At 41.0% G+C, this 23,568-nt stretch overlaps 2 protein-coding genes across 7 annotated transcripts in view; one reads left to right on the top strand and one right to left on the bottom strand.

The window, feature by feature from the left end:
* Positions 1–14,584, top strand: part of LOC139914296 (proton myo-inositol cotransporter-like) — an 81,636-nt gene extending 67,052 nt beyond the window's left edge. For all 6 annotated transcript variants that reach the window (XM_078282110.1, XM_078282109.1, XM_078282108.1 and 3 more), the window contains 6 exons: positions 3,060–3,223; positions 3,865–3,985; positions 9,812–9,937; positions 10,161–10,279; positions 11,248–11,400; positions 14,253–14,584. In XM_078282110.1, the coding sequence (XP_078138236.1) occupies positions 3,060–3,223; positions 3,865–3,985; positions 9,812–9,937; positions 10,161–10,279; positions 11,248–11,400; positions 14,253–14,479 (910 nt within the window). In that variant the 3' untranslated portion in view covers positions 14,480–14,584. The remainder of the gene's footprint in view (positions 1–3,059; positions 3,224–3,864; positions 3,986–9,811; positions 9,938–10,160; positions 10,280–11,247; positions 11,401–14,252) is intronic.
* A 3,109-nt stretch (positions 14,585–17,693) lies between these two features.
* Positions 17,694–23,541, bottom strand: LOC139914302 (uncharacterized). The gene is made up of 11 exons (XM_078282102.1): positions 23,494–23,541; positions 23,256–23,370; positions 22,592–22,701; positions 21,369–21,496; positions 21,001–21,167; positions 20,862–20,934; positions 20,706–20,778; positions 20,371–20,398; positions 20,179–20,273; positions 18,485–19,196; positions 17,694–18,052 (listed from the first exon to the last, which is right to left on the bottom strand). Exons 1-11 carry the CDS (start codon positions 23,539–23,541, stop codon positions 17,844–17,846), a joined length of 1,758 nt encoding a protein of 585 aa, XP_078138228.1. The 3' UTR covers positions 17,694–17,843.
* Positions 23,542–23,568: the final 27 nt, after the last annotated feature.

The raw sequence follows: 23,568 nt of genomic DNA, 5'->3' as shown, positions 1-23,568 counted from the left end.
CACGGCGCCATTATCGTCTGGGGAGTGATTTCCATGAGACTGCCGAGCTGTAGCAGCAGCTCTTGCATTAATCCCTTATTCCCTTGTGCTAAAAATGTTGGTTTTGTCTCTGTGTTTTCCCTTTGACACTGTAAGATGTCTTTCTTCACACCGGGCGGAAAAAGTCTTAAGCAAAGCCGGTGTTTATCGCAGATCTGCGAGGAGACAAATGGAATTACAACAGCCAGATTTGAATGCTCGTGCTATATTTGTCTCAAAGTGTTTGCTCCGAGACATTCCCTTATGTTCGGCGATACAAACAAACCCCCGTCCCGCCTCCTCCTCCTCCTCCTCCTCCTCCTCCTCCTCCTAACAGCGAATCCCATCGACTCCTCATCACTCCCGGCACCTTTTACTGAGAGAATAACAACCCAGCCACTCCACAAATAGGAGGACATATGATATAAACCAAGCTGCGTTGATTTATCCAAGGCCGCGGAGGATGGAGAGTTATCATGAAAAGTAGACGGGCTGAAGCTCGTTCCCTTAACACCGACGGAGGCTTGTTAACTCCGAGATGCCATTTCTTCAGATGCTTTTAACGCTTAACACCATGCACTTCTTGGCGCAGCGGTCGAAAAATGATCACTTTGTTTCTGCGGGCTGTGTTATTCACAGTAGTTTCTAGTCAGAAGATGGTGTGTGTGTGTGTGTGTGTGTGTGTGTCCCTCTAATCAGTAAGATGCAGGGCTGGAGATGGAACACAGCAGGCTCTACTGCTGAGAACAGAAATAGTGCTTTTACTCCCGCTGCTGCTCCAAAAAACACTCATTTCTTTTGTGTGTGTGTGTGTGTGTCTGTATGCATGTGCCTGGGTGTGTATGTGTTTGCGTGCATATGTGTGTGTGTGTGTGTTTGCTGGTGTATATCTGTCTGCCTGTAACTTTGCAGCTTATATCGCCTTCTGTCCAACTACAGCGCTGCTGTAGGTGAAGCTTTTAAAACATCATTTCATGCCCTCTTCTCATTCTATTAGGCTGAGTTTTTCTTTTCTTTTAATTTTCCTGACTGGATACCATAGCAGGAAAGCAAAGTATTATTATGCAAATCCTTCACTTGAATGTCTTTGTTTTGGGAAAGTGAGAGAGAGAGAGAGAGAGAGAGAGAGATAGGAAGAAAGCGGAGAGATAAAGATGCTTTTGAAGAGATGAAAACCAGAATGCTAATCCCTGGTTCCCTGCAGAGACACAGTGAGGCAGACAATGGAGACTTTATATTTTAGCTTTTTCTTTAATGAATGTTACTCAACCCCCCTCACACACACACACACACACACACACACACCACCACCACCACTACCACACACACCACCACCACCACCACACACACACATATGCAAACACACCTTCCTTTGCATTTGTCTTTGAATAGTTGTTTTGCATTCTCTCAGGTAGTTTGAGTCCTTATCTACTGTAGCCATAGTAGTGTGTAGTGTGTTTGTGTATGTGTGTGTGTGTGTGCATGCAAAAGTGTACGTACCTCTGTGTGTGTGTGTGTGTGTTTCCCTCCATATTGGCTTCATGATACCTGTACTGACACCTGAAATAGAATCCTTGCAATATGGGCATAGTTGGCCATGGGGTGTGTGTGTGTGTGTGTGTGTGTGTGTGTGTCTGTGTGATTGCGGATTGTGGCTCTGCAAGTGCCTGCGTGTACAAACCGGTGCCTGTGTGTATATTGTGCAGGACGTTTTTGTGTGTGTTGTTGTGCGTTTGCGTACCTGTCGGTGTTTATTTGTGTCTCCCTCCATCTCAATCGCATGACATCGTTACTGAAGTTGTAAACGGCTCCATGCAGGTGTCTGTATTGTCTGTATTGTCTGTACTGTTGACCGCGGCCCAGCAGCGGACCAGAGAAGCCTGTTTAGAGCCTTGTTGATGATGATTAGAGGTAATCTGCCTAAGTGGAGCAACATGGTGGCAGAGTTGCCAGTGTAATTACAGCAGGACAGAGAGAGAGAGAGCGAGCGAGAAAGAGAGAGAGAGAGACAATGAAAGAGACTGGTGAGAGACTCTATGCTATTTATGGTTGATTGGCTAACTGCTCTACTTGAGTGGCTGGTACTCAAGTAGAGAGGCTGTGATTGGTGGCCGAGTGGCTGGCGCTCAAGAAGAGAAGCTGTGGTTGGCTCGTTGGGGGAGGGGCAGTCAGTTAAGACGAAAGGCTGTGATTGGTTGATGCTGGGTTGGTGGTAACTTTAACTTTGACTCAGGCTTGAAAATTCCTAAAGAGTGAAATCTAAATCAAGCCCAAGAGCTCAGTTGCGTTTTTTTTTTTCCTCAAAGCTGGCTTGACTAATAAAAGCATTTGTTTATAATATTTTTGTTTGCAATATTTTAGGAAAGGTGCCTGATCAAAACCCAAGCAATTAAAAGTGCTGCGTGTAACATCTTTAAACATCAATATATTGCTTTTATAATTACTGTAAACAAATGAGACCATGGTCAAGACGATTCGACACCAGTGTTATTGTTATTGTTAGTGTTTCTCAAAATCAACCCCATGTTTCCAGTGAACCCCGCTGCTTCCTGACGCAAAGTGGATGTTTCTATTCGTTCTGTTCCTCGTCATATTTCGTGCTGTAAAGCAATCCAGAAGATTTTCTGCAAAATCCGACCCAGTGGCACAAAATGTAAAATGCAGTGTGGAGGCTGGTAGAGGATTCTGATCTTCTCTGCAGTGGTCTTGTTTGTTTATGGTAATTGCACTAAGGTCTCAGAATGAATGTGGTTATGATTTATTGATGTTAAAATGCTTCTATTAAGTGATCTATTAAGTGAGTCTGTCAGTCAAACCTAACAGGGTACGCATCCCTGGGAGGTTACTGAGTGGTCCATAAGGCTGTTTATCTGGTGTGAAAAGGGAAATTCTCCACTATTTGATTGGAGAAGTTTTTGTTTGATGTCAACAGTCCCTGAATAGTACAGTGTCATTAACTTGCTGATCCCCAAACATGAAAAATATTTGAGAAACACTCAACAAAACAAAAAGACTCAGTCCTGGTCTGTCTGTCTCCACAGGTACTACAGCGCCACCATCCTGCAGATGTCAGGAGTGCGGGACGACAGGCTGGCCATCTGGCTGGCCGGCCTCACCGCCTTCACCAACTTCCTGTTTACCCTGCTGGGGGTGTGGCTGGTGGAGCGAGTGGGGCGCAGGAAACTCACCCTGGGCAGCATCATGGGTAAGAAGACACGAGGAAGAGTTCACTGCAACTGAAAGATCCCAACGGTCATTTTCAGTATGGAAGAAAGGGTATTTCTAAATTAAAGAGGAAATCCGGCAAAAGTGACCCTTAACTTTCTTAACATTTTCTAAAATTTCCCTCAATTTTTGTTGATGATTATGAGTTATGAGTTCTCAACATCAAGGAAAATGCAGTCCGATGACATCTGGAAATTGCATTGCCATAAAATATTCAACCATCAACCAGGTAATACAAGTCAATGGTGTCATAGGATCATATTTTTGTTGATCTTGAGAACAAAAATAACAGGGAAAAACTTAGAAATTATAGAAACATGTCTGCTCTTGCAGCATAACAACCTAAGAGTCATTTTCGATGGATTTCCACTTGCACAAAAGTGCAATTGCATCCCTTGACTTATGGAAGTCAAGGGTAAGTGAGTGAGTCAGTAAGTGAGTGAGTTTCTAACAATTTAATGAGCCAGTTGGCTGCTGTTTTCTCACAGTTTTCTCCCAGATAGATATGTAATTCTCTTTATATCTTATTCAGCAAATATCAAAGGGATCCAACTGTTTTGTGTGGATCAGCAGCATTGGATTTAGTGTTGAACATTAATTGTTGCATGTTATTTTTCCCAGGTACGTGTCTGAGCTTGGCTCTGCTGGCCATCGGTTTCCTGCTGTCCGCCCAGCACAGTCCTCCTGTCACCTTCCACCCACTAGACCCCTCCATGGCCAACTCCACCTGCTCCAAGTACCAGTGAGTACACTCATACAGTACCATTTATACAGATACAGATGTACTTTATTAATCCTCATGGGGGGGGGGGTTTGGGTGTCACCCAGTAGCATTACATAAAAAACATATAACATAACAAATACAGACAGTTCAACACAGCAGGAAAATGGAGATAATAAATATATAAAAGCATACTATTGGATGCAAACAGGCTACTTATCCTCAGACCAAGATTCCTGCCCTCAATATTCTGTACACCCTGTCTGATAAATCCATAAATAAATATAAAAGGGATTCCTGCCCTCACTATTTATACTTCAAACTGCTTTCCCAGCATTCTTTCAGCAGGGATGGATACAAAGACAATGAGCATTCATCATCTTGGCTTATTACTAACCATAAACAAAATGTATAGGCCATTCACAGCACAGTTATTTACACATATCTTGTCATTAGGATCCAAATACCGTTTTAAAAAAAAATGACTCATGAAAAAAAAAAGCAGTTTTAAACCGCAACAGGACCTGAAACTGAAATGGGAAATAAGTCTGAGAGCAAACTTTGATTTCAGCTCTGAAGTTACTCAAACCACTAACTGCCACCCAAAAAAAGAAGGAAGTAAAGGAAACAGAGCTTTAGTTTGTTTATATAGGGAACGAGTCACAAAGCACAAAGCTCAGGTGTTTTCTGAGGATTTAGCTACGCATATGTGAGATGTTTATTTAACGATCAGACACCTTCCAGCATTAATGATCGCACACCTTTCACCATGCGCGAGGAATTAGAGAGGATTTAAAGATTCTCCTTAGCTGTATGGGGTGTTAAGGTCTTTCTGCTGTTGAGTTATCTTTTCCACTGGGCTTCATATAAAGTCTGGGATGGATGGATGGTTCACTTATTCGTTTTTGTCAATTCCAGTCCTTTAAACCAGTGATTCTCAACCTTTTTCATATCAAGGACCCTAATTTATTCCACATTAGAGCCACAGACCCGCCATTTGATGAGATTTAGTCTCTCTGACCCAAATCTGAGAATATTTGTTTTGTTTTTGTTTTATTGTTTTATTGATAGTCCATGACTATCTGTATTGTAGGTAGAGAGATAACAGTGAAACTATGATCAAAACAGTCATTCTTCTACATTCTCTAATTGTGTTCGCTTGTAAATGAAATAATGATGAAGTTTAACAATTCATCAATTTGCTGGGGACCCCCTGGAACTCCCTCAAGGACCCCTGGTGGTCCCCGGACCCCATGTTGAGAACCACTGCTTTAAACCGTATGTAGAGATGATGAAACGCAATGAGCAGAATTTGCTCTTATCGATAGCTTTCAGTTTTAAATAAAAGCAGAGACTCCAAGGTTTTGGAAGATATGTTATATGTTATACCGTACTTTAAAATGCTGATGGATGCGAGCTCTTACACATAATGGTATTTTAGGTTTGAATAAGTCATTTCATATTACAGACGTGCCAAAAATGGGATGTTAGCATGAAATTTGATTTGATAGTTTGATTTTATACATGAGAGAGAAAATCCTGACTGCACAAACTCTTCTCTTCATTTTTTGCACCGTCAAAATATCAATTCAGCATGCAGGACAGCGCCTCCAGTACTGAAGACCATTCAGAGGATACAGCCCTCTTATTATATAGGATATTAGTGCTGGAGTTATCGCAGGGCTTCAGGCTTGGAGTACTGTATGCCTACCTCTGAGTTTTTCTTTCGGACACGTTAATTCACACAGATCTGCACGTCGTCTTTCTGCAGGCTGCTCAGCCTCAGGATCAAAACCGCTGACAGAATGCACAGTGAGAGAAATGTGGCGGAGCAAAGAATGAATCTTGTCGACGCAGTGTCTACATGAAGGTCAGATCTGGATGGATCAGATGTCTGTGGAACGAAGTACTGATGCAGGGAGTAGAGACCTGTCATGACCGCATGGAACTCACCTTCACTTAAAAAAAAAGGCAAACTGGTCTCTGATCAGCACTCCGGTCTTAGATATTTTATTCATATGACCCAGGAACAGATAAGGGGTTTCGGTGCAAAAGGAGCGACATTTTCAGCCATTATCGGCCATCATGGGAAAGGCAAGGCAAACTTTATTTATATAACACTTTTCAGACACAAGGCAAAATTTCATTATGATTTCTTAACTTGAACAGGAGTAAAAAACGAGGCCTCTGTGATGTCTAATTTTGACCAATGTTATGTCTTAGCAACAAAACATTTGTTCAAAAAGGATTATCCACACACTGGATTTCGACCCGAAGGTCAGGCAAAATGAAGACCAAGCGTTGCACAGTATTACAGTAAGAAAAGAGCTCTAATCCAGTGTGCAGAAGATCCTTTTTCAACCACTTTTCATGACTCTTCAGTCCAGCACCTGGCCTAAATATAGGTTGGATGTGCTCACCTCTACTCCCCAAAACATGCCAATTTTGAGTCCTTGAAATCACCAAACAAGCACTTGGGAACCTTGTTTTTCTCTGTTCCACTGATTTCTACTCCGTTTTATTCCCCTCCACTCTTGTCCTCTCCCTTCATTCAGCTCCACTTCCCAACACACTGCTAATGGAACTTCGTCACTTTGAGCTATGAGTTATATTCAGTTATGAAAGGCGCAAAAATTCATCCTGTGTTACTTCTGACTTGTGCGATATTGTATCTACACTGAAGAAATTCTCAGATAGAGACAGTCTCCGTAATGAAAATTGCATAGAAGTAACACACAGTGTAACACTTGTTCATTTCTTTATGACTTTTATGCTCTCCGAAAACCCCGGGACTAAATTAATCTTGTTTTCATTTTCACCCAGCTTCAGTTCCGTTCAATAAGCGTCTCCATTAGCAACAAAGGGCAGGGAGAGAGAGAGCGAAAGCGATAGAGAGACATACAGAGAACGAAAGAGAGGACCTGGGTACATTTCTATGCTAGATGCCACTGTGTCCTAATTTGCTCTCACTCACACAGACACAAGACCAAACTCCTGTCTGTAACGACGGTCTTTCATCATAACAACAAACAAAAACACCTAATGGACACTCTGTCCAACACCCACACACAGAAACACACTCCGCCACGTACGCACATAAACACACACACACACGTAATTTGAGGAGATGAGTGCTTTTACCACACTGTAGTGGCTTCACTGAGTTCACTTTACTACATGTGAGCCCACACATCTCCTCGTTGACCACAGCAGCATCATAAAAACACTCTGAACCACCTCAAGCCCCCAGAACTCGAACTCATTCGGAATGGGACATCCCATTTAAGGAAGCACTCTCGAGGTGCGCATAGTGGGACTCGATGAGTTTACTTGCCTGGGAATTGATTGCCTGTCCTTGTATGGGGATTGATTGGGCAATGTATTCTCTCTCTGTTTGTCCATTTACTGATTGGACAGTTACAAAGGGTTTCATTACAAAAAAATACAGAAAAACCACTGCAGAATCCATCAGTCAGCATTGCAAAAACACAAAAATTTGACTATTTTGTAAGCAAAAATCTTACATTAAGATTAGGGTTCGACCGATATGAGTCCCAAAGGCTGATGCTGATATTGATTTTTTTTGTACTGAAGCTTTAAATATGAGCAAAACAATTTAATTATTCAGTGTTTTCCCCAGAATTGTATTCTTGTCAGGGTGGAAAAGTCTCTGAAACCCATCATGTGACACTAAAACTCTCCACTGAAACTCATAATAATGAAATTCTTAGCAGCTCTTTAAGGCAGGCTGACCCACCATGACTATTCAAGCTGGGATACATTACTGCCTTTAAATTAAGAATTATTTTACAAAAAACATTATTGAACAATCAAATGAATAAATAAAATGTGCAAAGAAAATAAAATGTAATTGTAGGTTTACAGCCTGTTATTCTGTATCTGTGGTCAGGGAGGAATCTCCATATCTAATAAAAGGCCAATATTCTCCTGATATATCGATTTAACCACATGACTCATAACTTCAATAACCCATAATGTGCTTTAATTTCATGCCAGTAATCAATTTGTAAGATAAGCTATTCATTTTTCAGATGGTTCATATCTTGTTTTGGAATGAAAGTCTTAAAAAGTGCCATGTTGTGCATTTGAATCCCCATTAATACTAAACTGTTCCTTCTCTCTCCTCACCTTCCCATCTATTTCCAGTGTATTGCCTGAAAACACGCTCAAACACCCTTTCCTCAGACAAAAAAAAAATGTATGGTTTTATTTTCGTCTGGCTCACCTCAGTGTATCATTTCACCGAGCTGCATCGCACACACAGAGAGGCCGAGATGCTGCAGAGTGCAAAAATAGAACATCGAAGCAAAACACGTTTCATATATAGAGTTTCATCAGGTTCAAAGCAAACAGCGAACTCGATGAAACATATTGTATGCCCATGTTCTATTTTTGCGCTTGTGAGAAGACGGTTTGTTGAGCAAGTCGGCTTTTCATCCCTCCTGTGTGGATCATGTTTTTCCTGCACCGAGGAAGACGCACTTTTCTGTACAGAGGGCATCGTAGAAAACTGATAGATCAAGGTTTCAATGTTCTCATGTAACCCATGTTAGTCTCCTCTCAGGTGTAATTTTAGATTTTAGAAGCGTGAGAAGAAAATGGTCACTGCTTTCATAGGTATCTAATCAAAAGCTTAAAAATGTTGCTTTCTTACAATCAGAACTCCAACTTTCCTTTAGAAAACTTGTATAAAAGGGAAATAATTGACTGTAGCACACAATGAGATGTACTTGTATTCGTCAAAGAATGGTATCAGGAAATGAATCGTTTTAGAAGTGGTATTAAATTTTAAATATGATACGTGAACTGGTATCAAATTATACAACAACAGCAAACCTAGCAGAAAACTGAGATACAAGCTCTAAGATTGAAAAAACCTCCAGTGAGAATAAAGTAAACTCTTGAGCTGCATACAAAAAGTCCAAGGCTTTCTAAATCCAGTAAGTAGGGAAGAGACTAAAAGCTTGAAATTTAAAAAGCCTTTATTATCACGGCTTAGAGCCAGCGTGTTTCGACCATAAGTTCTTCATCAGCCGACGTTTCACTCAGTTGAGCCAAAACTACGCAGTGGATGTACACAAATCCTTTTTATTTAAAGCTGCACTCAGCAACTTCACACGTTGGCAGTTCCAAATAACAGCAAGAGGTAGCTGTTTGAAAAATTTGAGCCTCAATGCCCAGTAATCCTGTAAGGTGATGTAAGCAAACTGCACACAGACTGCAAAAGATCTAACTCTGGTGAGTCCAGCTTTCTCTGGACAGAGCGCTGCTCACTTGCTGCTGTTAAGGAGACAGTTTGGATTTCACTCTGAAGTTTCAAATTGAGAAGTGTCCATACCCGACACCAGAGTTTTATTTAGGCAAATAGGGCAAATCTAAAGGGTCGCGATTATCGGGATACTCTTCTTTGTTGCAACCTCACTTCCTGGTTTAGGCTGACAAGACGGGTGGATTTTTACATAAACATCTTGCAGCTTTAAGTAAAAAAGCTAAAACACCCCAGCAAACTCTTAAATTATTATTCAATATTCTACTGAAATCAAGCTATTTAAGCAAAACATGTACAGGAATGTGTCTTGGTGACATTGGTGCATAGCCAGTATGAATAACCTCTTTTTTTCCCACAGTACTAACATCTTGGCACAAGGAAGTAACGACCTGATGTCTGTCAGGTCATTATTTCTAGTGCTAGATATGATAGACAGTAATAGATAACACTCTATACATTCAATATCTTCGTACATCTAGTATTGCCACTGCACTGCTATGTAGTATGATTGCAGCTATAAAGGGAGAGTGCAGTTAATGTGTGTGGCGTGTCTGCAGGCTGTGTGAGCCGTGCATGCTGGACCCTGGATGTGGTTTCTGTTACCGTGAGAACGGCTCGGCGCTCTCCACCTCCTCCTGCGTGCCAGTCAATACAGCCTCCACCGAGCAGGCGGCATGGGGCAGGTGAGTCACAGGACGCAGCGTCAGTATGTGTGTGTGTGTGTTTGGGACGCGGCGGAGGGGGGCTTAGTTGTGGTGGAATGACATTTTGGCACGAGAGGATTAGAAGAAATACTGGTATCTATTTAAACGAAACCCAGCCGTCTCTCTGGAGATTTATCAGCATCAATTGAGTACAACTGAGTTTCCGTATCAAGAGTCTGTGAACGTGCCTCCCCTCCTCCAGATGCTCCAACTCCAGCCAGGTGAGAGAGCAGACCTACTGGGCCTACAACTACTGTCCCACCTCCTACTCCTGGCTGGTTCTACTGGGCCTGGTGCTCTACCTGGCCGCCTTCGCCCCAGGTAAGAGAGACTCTACCTCAGTGTCCGTCTGTCTGTCTGAGACCCACTATACTGATCTGTGTGTTCAAGCTCGTCTCTGTTTCTCAGGGTTGATCAATGTCACTTTTATCATTCCATCATGCCAGGATGCATTCATGTCTTGCAGAAAAAACACATTTTGCTCACATTGCTGTAGTATCTTCAACTCCAGATATATGGAGATCAGAGTTCTGTGTAGTCTGAACACAATCCAGCCGCAATGTTTGTACAAGCAATGAGAGGGAGAGTGGGAAACATCCATGCTACAATATGCAGCTTTTCATGTTGAGGCAGTGGAGTGTATTGTGAGTGATCCCGCCCTCCTCCCCCCTCATTCGGGCAAGTTCATAACCCCAACACTTGTCAGTCATCTTGATGAGCCGTCTCCTTTGAAACAGCATCCAGCCTGAGGCAGAAGTAACCGGCATACATAAAGCCACAACAGGTGTTGAAGAAGCAGACAGCAAATCACAGCCGATCTGCAATTTAAAAAAAGCAATGCTGATGTTCAACGGGTCTTGTCTGCTGCTTCATTTCTTACTGATTTCCACTACTGGCCACGCCCACAGAAAATGGTACATGCCAAAAAACATCCCAAATATCATTGAAAAGCCAATTTCAGGGAAATGGGTACATTTTGGCATGAACACACATAGTCACAGACAGGCACAGACTGCATATTTACTGTTATTTTACTGTGAAAAAGTGGCATATTGCAGCTTTGGATAAACACTGCAACAGAAGACACATAACAGCCATTTTCTGGCCAAGTGTGGACATGCAGCAATGTGATCTTATGAAATCCAATATTTAGAACCAGATCTCAAAAATCAAAAAGTGTAAAGGCACACCATACCTCTCTGTCTCTGTCTGTTTAAACTCCTCTGTCTCTGTCTCTACTTCTTTATTCTCGCTCTCCCTCTCTCTCTCTCTCTCTCTCTCTCTCTCAGGAATGGGTCCGATGCCGTGGACCATCAACTCGGAGATCTACCCTCTGTGGGCGAGGAGCACGGGAAACGCCTGTTCAGCCGGAGTCAACTGGACCTTCAACGTCCTGGTGTCCCTCACCTTCCTCCACATGGCTCAGTACCTCACCTACTACGGTACGCTTTTTTTTTTTTTTTTCTTTAAAGGATCCTGGGGAAGCCACTTTTCCTTTAGTATTTTTACTCTTTATTTTTAGAGAAGTCAGTAGAAAAAGAGACAAAGTCGGGGATACACAGGACAGAAAGTGCTGTTGGGATTTCTGCTTTTATACCTTTTTGATACTTTTCTTTGTTGAAGGAAAGCACACTTCACTACGGAATAAGTATCCAAATAAATATTAGCCCTGTGTTATATTTGTACATGCAATCTGCTTTTCTATATAAAATCAGACCATGCGCAATTGATTTTCTAAATTGGAATATCCCTAAACTAGATGAAAACTTGAAATCCTGCAATGAAGAACGTAATAATTCACAGCTTTTCGATACCTTTTAAAGAGTGCGTAAACACACTGTTTTCAGCCAGTCTTCAATTAGTACACAATTTTGTAAGAAGTGGGGAAGTGGTGCTGGGGAGTGAGAGCGAATAAGGGGTTGAGTGTCTGTGATAACGGATCACCCATCTCTACTTGGGTGGCGGTAACAATTTTCTGATCGGAAAGCATTTAACGCTGCCAAAGGCGAAATACCCGCCTTGCAACACAGTTTCAGTTTCAGTCCATAGGGGGCAGCGCAACAACGATTTTCTGCCCCTAGAAGAGGAGGCAGTACTTAATTTCATTCACTATTCACTACGAAAAATATAAAATATAAAAGCCATATAACCATGTTCACAGCTCCAAAAATGCAGTTTAGTGCCTCTTTAATGCCTCAAAATCAATGTATAAATCAAACATTTCCTATACGTTTCATTTTTGTATACGCAGCCAAACTGGACTCATGTAACTTTTAATCAGACATGAAAACTCAAACACAGCTGCTGCCCACATTATCGGCCATTATCCAATTCTGTCAAGCATCATCCAACTCACCATCTGCTCTTATGTAACTCGCAAAAACAGCGTGTTCATCCTCACCTTCCGTCAAGCCCAGCTGATCGATACTCTGAGGGGTTCCCAACCTTCCTGTCCTTCCTCCGGTCCTCCTCAGTCTCTGTGGCTCAACAGCAGGCTTCCTCCCTAAGGCAGGAACTGACCTTTCGTGGCGCTGACTTTCGATCCGTTAAGGGTGATTGTGGAGACGCCCTGAGACGCGGAGGGTTAATGATCGATTTGAATCATTCATCCATTTATAATTTATTTTCACTGCAAAACCAAACCCCTTAATTTTATCCCTGCAATGTCCTTCTCATTACATAAACATTAATTATCCATTAAAAATAACCATTAAAAAAGTAAGGTTAGTATCATGGGTTTTTAAGGGATTTATTCATGGGTTGGTTTGTGGAGACACTAGAAATTAAGGGATTTTTCGTGCCTTTTGTGCAGGTTTGCAGGGTTATTAAGTGGAAATTAATGGAAAAGTTCCTGTCTCCCTGAATGTTTTATTAAATCAGAAAGTAAGCAGTCAAACATTAAGGGGTATTTAACGTGGTTTTGATGGGGTCTCTAATAACTTCCTTAACTAATTTTTAGGGGATTTTGCATGAATTAAGGGGTGAATTAACAAGTTTATTTTAAGGGATTACTGGTTTGTAGAGTGATAGCACCCTAACTCACAGCGATTTCTCCTTTTCAGGTATAAAAAGCAACGTAAAAGCCCAGAGAAAATTAATTCAAAGTAATAATAAAAGATGAAACATAATGAAACCGTAATAGAAATTGTAATAGGTGTGAACGTACTCTTGGGGAAGCATGTAATGTTTCATTTCATGTCGGCGGATCTTACATTATGCGCACTTACTTGTAACTTAAGAACGTCTTTCCGCTGTGACGAGGAGAAAATAGAGATCACTGTGGTCAGGAAAACTCATTAAACCTCTGTCACTGTGCTTCTGTGTGTACATGTGTGTGGTTCTGTGTGTACATGTGTGTGTGTTTCTGTGTGTGTGTGTAGTTACTGCCTTCCCCTATTAACCCGCTGTAATGTCACCTTGACAGGAGCGCTTTCCCTTCGACTCCACAGTTGCCGTATTGTGACTGGCGGCCTGAAAGCAATATTTCAATTTGGTAGAACATTATCACTTTTCAACTCGCACGCCTCCACAGGACGATCATGGGGAGTCAACAGCCAATATTAGCTGCCCCGAGGATCTGCTGTCACCACAAGCGCCCTGGCTTTTTTTCCTTCAGCTTTCAATATCTGTAAATGCGAACGGGCAAACTTCCTTCTGAACAGCATGACCCTGGACATACTGTAAACTATTATAGTGTATTATTTCCTGGGTCTTCTTTGCAATCTCTGTATGTGAATGCAATACGATTTTTCAACTGGCCATTTAAAAAAAAAAACAAGTTCATATTATGGTCAGGAAAAAGGAAAATGTTCGAAGAGAGCCTTATGGTGCAACAAAAGAAGGATTTAATACATGAAGTGAATAAAAACTGCAACAACAAAAAAGTGCAACTACAGAACCTAAATGTTTTGGTTATACTGTCATCAGTTTATTCCCTCACTTAGATAAAATAATAATCTGTGACATTTTCATATAAATAAATGTCTACTGCAGAGTCAGTGTGGAAAAAGATTATTTGACATCACTCATTCTTAATCATTTAGGTAAATTACCTGTGACATTTTCAAGTAAATGTCTGTTTTGCTGCTTTCTTCACTGATTGATAACGCAGTTCAGGAAAGCTTTCACATTTATTGTTCTAATCACCCGGTGTCTTTCGAGAAGCCAACAATAGTGGTCGACTGGTGATAAAGAAGTAAAAATGGTTTGCCAAAGTGAGATGTAACTGTATGTGTGTGTGAGTGTGTGTGTGTGTCCGTAGTGACACTGTGTTCCTCTCCTTCTGTCTTCCCAGGGGCTTTCTTCCTCTACTCCAGCCTGGCCCTGCTGGGTTTCTTCTTCACCTACGGCTGCCTGCCGGAGACCAAAGGTCGGCGTCTGGAGGAGATCGAGGCGCTGTTCGAAAACCAGCTTTGCTCCTGCGGCGCCACCGACTCAGACGAGGGACGGCAGGTCGAGTACATCCGGGTCAAAGGGTCAAACTACCACCTGTCGGACAACGACGCGTCCGACGTGGACTAGGACGAGTTTCGGTTTCGGAAAACCCAAATCTGGGTGTTTCAGTAACTTCAGTGAATACTGAAGCTCGCAGAACGCTGGGGTCTGTAATGTTTTTTTGTTTTTTTTGTTGTTTCCCTCTCTATCAGGTTAGGAATCAGACCTTAAAAAGCCTCTTGTTTGTACCAGTAGTGTGAGTGAGTTCACTTTCAATTCAGCCAATTCAGGAATCCCAAATAAATGACAATGCATTTAGCAGAAAGAAAAATGAATGTTCTGTTTTCAGCTTACTTTCTGAATTGAGGGTGAATTGACGCAAAAATCTGGAGTGGACCCTGCTTTAGTAAACAAATTCTCAGCAATGCACCAGATTTATAAGGAAGGTGAAGATATTGCCTTTTCCGCACAATATTACGTTTAGATTTACATTTTAGACTTTTAGGTGACGCTCTTATCCACAGCAACTTACAGTGAGTGAGTCGGTAGAGGTTCAAGTGTCTTGCTCAAGGACACTTAAGACAGGAAATATGACTGTTGAACATACACTGAATGTACAAAATATTAGGGATACTTCACTCTTTTCATGAAGTGCGCTGATGAGGTGAATCCAGGTAAAAGCCATTATTGATTTCCCTTATTAAATCTATAACAATCACATAGGAGATGTAGATAAAGAGAAGCAGACGAGTTAGAGAAGGATTTTTACGCTTTGAGACAGCTGAGATGTGGATTGTGCAACTCATTATCAGGAAGATGTCCCTAATATTTTGTACATTCAGTGCATAAACATTATTTATGATTTATTCAACATGATATTGTATGTATAAAACTTATAACGTGAAACAGCCGCCCTACAACATCAAGTACATCATAGCCAATCTAAATAGTCCAAATCTATTTTTTCATTGAGAACTCCATCGATAAAAGTAAATGTGGCGTCGGAAACTAGGTTTACACGTCCACAAAACTTTGATAAGGCTTGTTGACATGACAGCCATTGTAACGTATTGTTGCTCTACAGTACCATTATGCCTTTCTATATGAAACACATCTCAGTTAACTGTTGTCTAAGCTTGTAGCGTCGCACACACCAGTGTCCCTTCCTCGTCTGATGGCAGTCTTAACTTTGCAGTCGTTCTGTTATTTTTAATGACGAGAAATCACCAGAGACGTATATCGTTAAAGTTAGGCAAACCCGTCGTGTCAGTGGGCGCCAAAACAAGACCGTTATCACCTTAGTAGCACAAAGGGAATATGATTTCTTCTCACAATTAGATAAACTTCAAAAACAGCTCCTAACCGCTTGACTATAGCCATCTTTTTCTGCAATTTTAACGCCACAGTTCTGTTTCATATCTGCCTGTAAAATTCGCTCTGTTCTGTTCTGTTCTGTTGCTAGGTTTGCCAAACTGTTGTGCAATATACAGCAAAGACAACCACAAGTCTGTTTTATCCACAGTGATAAACTAAAACCATGGTTTTATAAGAAGTGAAGCTTCACCTGTGCTATGATTTACTCCATTCTGTCCTGAACGTGATCATTTTAGTGCCTGTGTGTTGTAAGAAGTCGACTGGTGGCCCGTACATTTGGCCCGTTCAGTCCCATTCACTGAAGTGGAAGTGAGTGTATTATATCACGTTATGAAAATTAGGTCTACATAGCTTTTTTTACATGTACAGATTTACATTTCACCCGTGATGGAATATTATTTTTTTACTATCATTTCGAGTGTTTTGATTTTTGTCTTCCTCCATAGCCTTATGTACAAATCGCAGAGCATATCATTTACGTGGTTCTCGTGTTAAAAGTCGAGGAGTATAGCGTAATTTGCCAATGTTGTTTTGTAAAGTTGTAAAACTGTGTGAGGTTACACCTTGTTAGTCAAATACACATAGGTTTGTGTGTAGCAAAAACTGTGTGAGAGTGGACAGCGGAATAACAGTGCTGAAGATTACGTTTGTGTATTATGTTGTGCAACAAAACAAAATAGGTAAATGAGGCGTTAACAGGCTATGCTGTTATTGTGTGAAGGACAGTACCAGTATTTTTGACATGTGGGCCCTATCTCATCATGCCTAAATAGGAGTTAAAACCTTTCTATTCTAACATAGTCTCGAAATAGAGCTGTTCGTCAGCTGCCTTGGCACAATGTAGCGACATTTTCAGTGATCTCCCCAAAGTATTTGTATCGAATATTGTGATATTTTGGGGTTTTAAAGGTGGTGCATTTACCGATGGAAGCCTATGGGAGTGATAAATCACCACAAAATAAAATACAAATGCCATATATCTCTCAAAAAATGTGAAGGCGATGATATGGTGTAGCACCCACATGTGAAAACACTGCTGTTGCCCTTCAAACAAAACATAATTCATCTGGGTTTCCCAAAAGCAGTTGTTTGGGGAACCAGGCTGATGTTTAGCTCTCAGTATTGATGAGTAATGGTCTAATGGCATATTCTGTTCATTGGATGATTTCTATTTTGGAAGGTATTTTGGAGTTCTGATCAGAGAAAGAGGGTTGATTTGGTTAAGTCTCTTCACCAGATGCTTATCGCACTGCGGCAAAAATAAAACCGATATTTGTCTTTCAATTTCCTAAAATGGGGTTGTTAACAATCCATATTTAAACCATGGGAGGGTACAAGCTCATAGGTGAAGAGAAGTAACCAAAATAAATCTAAATGTCAAGGTATTCTTTTAAACGTAGATTTTCCGTTGGCCTAAGATGAGTTGTCTTTAAGCCACACAAGCTAGTTTTGTATTAAGAGCGTTATTACAAATGAACTACACACAGGTAACACTCCTGCTCCGTAACACAGATTGTGTAATGAAAAGTTAACCAGATATTTGACGTGATCGTTATTTTAGACTGCACTTTGTTAAAGGAAACCCCTTGACATCCAGTTGTGTTACCACTGTCCTTGGTCCTCTTCCCACTGGGGGACGTCCAATGTGTATTTATGGTGAAACGGTTGCAATTTTTTTCTATGTGAAGCAATTAAATGTGTTTCTACAGTTTATGAGGAACTACAAAAAAACACAAATAAAAAAGTTAGAGTGCTGTATAGTATATTTGATTATTGTTCAAGCTGTAAATGTTTTGCTAGAATTTATATTCTATAAAACTGAATATATTCATGAAATCTGAGCACTTGAATATGTATATGGGGAAAGAAATAAACTTATGAACCAAGATAAAGCTTTGGGGCTTTATTTTATTATGCATGTCATCAAGACATTTAAGAGCAAACACAATTACCACTTTGTTTTAGGTGCTTAAAGACAAACTGTTAAATAATCTTTTGAATTAACAACAACAACATGCACAGAACAGGCACATTCTCTCCTTCCTTCTTCCTCCATCCGTCTACCTTTCCTTCGTTATCATCCCTCCTTCTTTCTCTGCTTCAGCATGAGCAAAATGTCGGCTATTTCCTGGAGTGTTTCCGCCTCTTCTGAGAGTCTGTTAACTCTGCCGGCAGACGCGACCTCCTCCCTCTCTTCTTCTGGGAGGTCTTTCATAAGAGGACCGTTTTCCACAAGGTCTTGTTTCGCTCTCTCATCTCTGCCCCCTCCATCCTGCCTGCTCATTTCTACAAAGCAACAAGAGACGAGACAGCAGGGAACAGAGGTATTTAACAAAAAGGATTGTTGCTCCTTTCTTTCTTTGACGGGGGACTTTGCAGAATTTGAATACCTAAATATGCATCTTAATACACAGAAGTAAGCTGGAACTGTCCCCAAATTACTCAGTTATCTATCTCTAACCAGAGACGACAGCATTTGTAAATGATACATTGCATGTTTTAATTATTAATTTCTCTCCATGGGAGCATTTGTCTGCAGACAACACACTGTCTACTATACATATCAAAATATATCAGTATACCAAATATAACAGTAATTGTCTCCCAACAGTAATTGTCTCCCAATTACTAAATTACCAGTAATTAATAACTGAAGCATAGTTATTAATAGTTTGCCTCAATTTACAAGTGACACATTGAATCTTTCACATATTATACCTCGCCCATCGGTCATGTGCAGAGCCTCTAGAAAGCGGTTTGTGGGTTTCTGTATCATCACTCTGCTGTCAGTGTTGAGAGTAGGGTATTTGTTTATAATGCCGCTGATTGACAGCTGCCCAGCCCTGCGTTCCTTCCTCAATTTGCTCCAGGGCGGATGCTCCCCTCCCCTCCTGTAGCCGTCCGACGAAGCCCTCTGTGTGTTTTGCTCTGCGGCGGCATCTCTGCAGCCGGTCTGCCTCCCTGTGGCCGGATTCTGCACTGAAACGTCAACAGGTGTTTTGTACAAGTTGAACTCGGGCGGGTCGGTCGGTCTGTCCGGTACCAAGCTGCACTGCGTCGAGGCGTCAGATGTTTGACGTACTGGGATATCGGCTGTCTGAGTCGCCGCGTCTCGAGTTTCACTGGATGTCATCTTGCGTTTGTGGATCTCAGAGCGCTGAGATGGAGGCAGAAACTGAGCCGTGCTGCTTCCTATGTGTTTGTCGCTATTTCCGCAGGTTTCATCATTGCAAGCCATGTTTTCTGCAGCTCTCTGGTCATCTCTGAAGTTCACTTTGGGTTTTGTCTGTCGGGGGAGAGGCCCGGGTTGGGAGTGCCCTTGTTTTTGATTCCCCTGTGAGCCTTGGTTTGGGTTTAGGGCTTCTGCACTACAGGCTTTGTCCATACATGAAGAGCCAGAATGGAGACATGACTGGCAGCCATCTTCATCCTAATAGACAGTTAGAAAAGGAAGACATAAAACAATTTTTAGATGTTACAAAAGAGAACAGTGGTGATTGATGTGTGACAGCGTAAAATGAGTCGTGATGAAATGAACCTGTGCATCATTGACTGTTCACAGCAGTCTAACCAATCTGTCCAACCCCCAGGGCGACACAGTGTGCCATGAGGAAAAACAACGCATCAGTTGGACTGTGCACAGCAAATTTTCCAGTGTTAATTTGTTGTTGACAGGTGTTGATTGGAGAGTTGTTTGTTCACTCACTGAACTGAAATGGCTCTGGGGTTGGCTGTTCAAAACTATCAAAAGTGTTAAATTAACTTAGATGGGCTCACATAAACACTGGTAAAGTGTTGATTTATACACTGTCAGAGTTAAATTAACACTGACGATTTTACTGTGGGGTTGACAGAGTTCATACAATGTTAAATCAATTTCAAGGTCTTTTTCCAGCACTATTTTTCTGTTCATAAGGACTCCACACAAAAGCAAGAAACATTTCTGTAAACCTTACTGCATTTTAACATCCATTACTGCTGTAAATCATGGGTTCACATGTTCATAGTGCTTTTAAGTAATTTTTCCCAGAATACATTGGTCTACTTTTCTATGATTTGACTTACATTCTGTCAAACACTGCAAACATTTTATTTATTTATTTATTTCAAGGTCTTTTTAAGCACTTCCCCACATAACAGGCTTATTTTCCAGGTATTCCAGTACTTACGTTTTGAAAAGTTAAATTCAAGGACTTTAAGCACTTTAAGGACTTTTTGTGAACCCTGGGCTGAATAGTTCCATGACTTGGACAAATCTGATTTGAGGTTATCTCTCTGGAAAATCATCAATTTTATTATTAAGGCATATTGTAGATCTGACTTTTTCCAGAAACTCAGAAGTGAAACTGCTACCGGTTTCGTCTCACAGCACAAGAAGACTGCCAAAACGTCTGTGTGTTCCTTTAACTTACATCATCTGAGTCTGAACTGAAGTAACCTCCTCTAGAGGAGTAACTAGGCGATAATTCACAGCAGACCAAGGGGCCATTGTTGAGTCCAGCACATGCTGTGGAACCAAAAAAACATCCATTCAGTTTATTGTGTTTTCACTGGCACATACACAAAGAACTGATGACTTCACTGGAGATGACGCGGAAACTTACAAGAGTCCATATCAGTGCAGTCTGACAGCTGTTGATAAAACACAGATTTATTACAGTATGTAACGCTGAAACTATGCTTGAAAGCCTACAGCAGAATTGCACTTTTCACTCATACATATGTCTCTCAGTATAAATTAAAATTAGACAAAACTGTTTCTGTTTCTTATTATGAATGCCATGCCAGGGTAAAACTTTCTTAATCATCTACTTGCTGCAATGTTCTCTTATTTAGGCTGCATCTACTATATACGTTTCTTCCATGGAAATGTATAAACTCTACCACTTGGTGGCAATAAAGTCCTTATTTGAGAATAATGGATCGAGAGTGCCGTTACCTGTGTGAGGGAGTTGGTCTCAGATCCCCTGCGCTGTGAATCAGGGGCATTCCTGACAAGAGAGGAAGAAAATCTGACAGATGAAAAATTCAAAATGTATGGCATATCCATAATAACATGTTATTGATTTGATGAAACTGATTAACAGACACCCACTGTGTTCTTGAAGGTCTGATCGGTGTTTCCTCTTTGAGATATATCTTTGATTTTGCTCTCCCAAAATGAGAAGCTGAAATGAAAAGCAAAGTGTTTATTTAACAGTTTTCCAGTGAACCGGGCGACAAGAAATATTTACCTTCACTTCTGTAATCTTCATTGCTGAAGCCCCTGAAGACTTGCTCCTCAAACTGCTCCTCAGTTTCTGACTGGTTAAGAGTGAAGCACAACATGGGCTCCTTGTCCTCTGGTTGGTTGAGACAGAACATGACTTTGTGCCTTGCATGCTGCCTGGCCTCTGTGTTACTGCAATGACAGATATGTGATCTGAGTGGCAATAGCCTGATTATTACTAACATGGATGCTGATTTGATTTATTGACAGGAATTAATGAATGAACAGAAAGGACCAGTCAATGCAAGGATGTGAGCCTGGAAAAACAGGAATAGTTCCTAAATGATGAATAAAAAGAAAATAAATCCATTTGAATTCTAGTGTGGTTCTCACTCTGGCTCCGGGCTTCCAAACAGGACTCGGGCTACTGTGGGTGTCTCCGGTTGGTAGAGGGGTGTGTTTGACCCAGAGGACCAGGGGCTGCAGTCTCTCATCCCTCTGGGCTGGGAGAAAGGCCGAAACTAGCAAAACAAAATGAGACTGGACGTTAAAGTGACATTATACTTTTTTTTCAGTGCACACACACCTCTATAGGGGTTCATGAATGGTCAGCCTCCAGCAATGGCCAATTTTGGTTAATCATCACTACACTACCTTACTTTCATTTTGAAAACCTAGTCTAAAAATACCACTTCTGACATATCTGCAAACAAGGAAAAGTAGATCCAGGTAATATTATTATTACGTTATGTGTCCCAGATCCTCCAAAATGTGACATATCACAGATTTTTATGTGATTAAACACTAATTTTACTACGTAAATTTGCCGGATTTAAATTAACAATGCTGCGATGTAGAGAAAAAAAAGCCTGAGTCTTGGTGACAGTTGACTCCATGGCAGTTTGCCCCCTAAGGTGTGCATGCTTAAAAAAAATGAAAATGTTCAACCAAAGCGAAATTTCAAACGCATGTTAAGTTCATTTACTTATATAGCAATTAATTCATAAGCATGTCTCAAAGTACATGCATAAAAATCTGCATAAAACGGGAGTATTCTGGAAGGTTCAACACTGATATTGATCCTATAGGAAAAAGCTATAATTAACTCAGGTACATAACCCTAACCACAATATGGACACAGCAACATCATCAGTGTTAATTTAACTCTGAGTGTAAAAATCAACACTATGCCAGTGTTTATATAAGTCCACACCCATCAGAGTTAATTTAACACTTTTAATAGTTTTGAACTGCAGTCCCAGAGTCACATCAGCTCTATGAGTGGGCAAATAACTCTCCAATCAACACTTGTTAACTCCAAATAACACTTACTAACTCTGGAAAATTTGCTGTGAACACTATTTCACATTCTGAAATACTTCAGTTAGGAGTATGCAGATTTCACATAGCCTCCTGCCACAGTGTAATCCAACCAGGACCATAACAGACTCAGTAATCAGGCCTATGAAGCGACATTTAACGCATTTGGAGGCAAATATTCTGAGAGTTGAGTAATAAATGTAGTGGCAACCACGGGATTACGTAATCAGATGACAAAAATAAACTGTTATCAGCCCAATATTACAGTAAAAAAGCAATATCTCCTTTTTTGGTACCTTGGCCTGCTCCGTCCCTGAGGTGTCCCAGGGCGGAGGGGAGCAGTTGGGGGGCGGCTGAGCCTGCATCTGGCCTCTCTGCTGGAGGTTCGGCTGCAGGGGGAATATTCCTGAGGAGACCGGTTTGCTTTCAACTCACTCATTTTATGACATATATTCATGTAAAGTAGGGCTGCACAATTAATCGTGTGTAATTGCATTTCGTGAACTTGGAATTATGAGGTTCCACTTCTGAGATACTGAGCATCAAAGTTTTGACATCCCACCTCACAAAACTGTTATGTACTTTCTATCTTTTTAAATATTTATCCCCAAAAGGTTATTTAAATTTAACTCCACACAAGAATAAAGTAACATTCAAAGATCATGAATATGTAGATTAGGGGATGGGACGACATGCTTATCTCATAATACGATTCGATACGCGATATGGGGTTCACGATTCGATACAACCACGATACGATGTAATAAATATAAGTTCAATGACAACAAAGTCTGACTATGTATGAGTATGGCGATGGCATTGGCTTGCTAGAATGTAAACAACAATTTAAAAATGTCATTACAAAGTGCAAATAATATAATTCAACTCTTCATTTTAAGTCCAGTGGATTTTGTTTCTACCTATTTTGGATATGTTCTATAAAATATTTTGCTCCCCCACCTGGGCCTGAGGAGGCTGAGGAGGTGGAGGCGAAGGGGCTGAGCGGGTCAGCGACAGGCGGCAGGTAGTCAGACGCACTGTTGTCCGAAAAGGCCGACTCCAGCACTGGTGACAGCTGGGAGGTGAAGAAAAACACATCACTTTTTAGTCAGAGAGTTTTAATATTTATTCATATTCATCATCTTTCTCTAAGAACACTAGTGCTATGTACTGCAAGAATGGTTGGAAAGTAACTGACCTGCTGGCATTTGAACCCTTGTGGAATGCAGTGCTTTCTCTTTCTCATTCCCTGAACACTAGAAATACTTTATTA

The sequence above is a fragment of the Centroberyx gerrardi genome, chromosome 24 (assembly GCF_048128805.1).
Source record: "Centroberyx gerrardi isolate f3 chromosome 24, fCenGer3.hap1.cur.20231027, whole genome shotgun sequence".
NCBI classification, from domain to species: Eukaryota; Metazoa; Chordata; class Actinopteri; order Beryciformes; family Berycidae; genus Centroberyx; species Centroberyx gerrardi.
The sequence above is the reverse complement of the archived record's forward strand: the minus strand, read 5'-3'. Positions and strand labels throughout refer to the sequence as shown.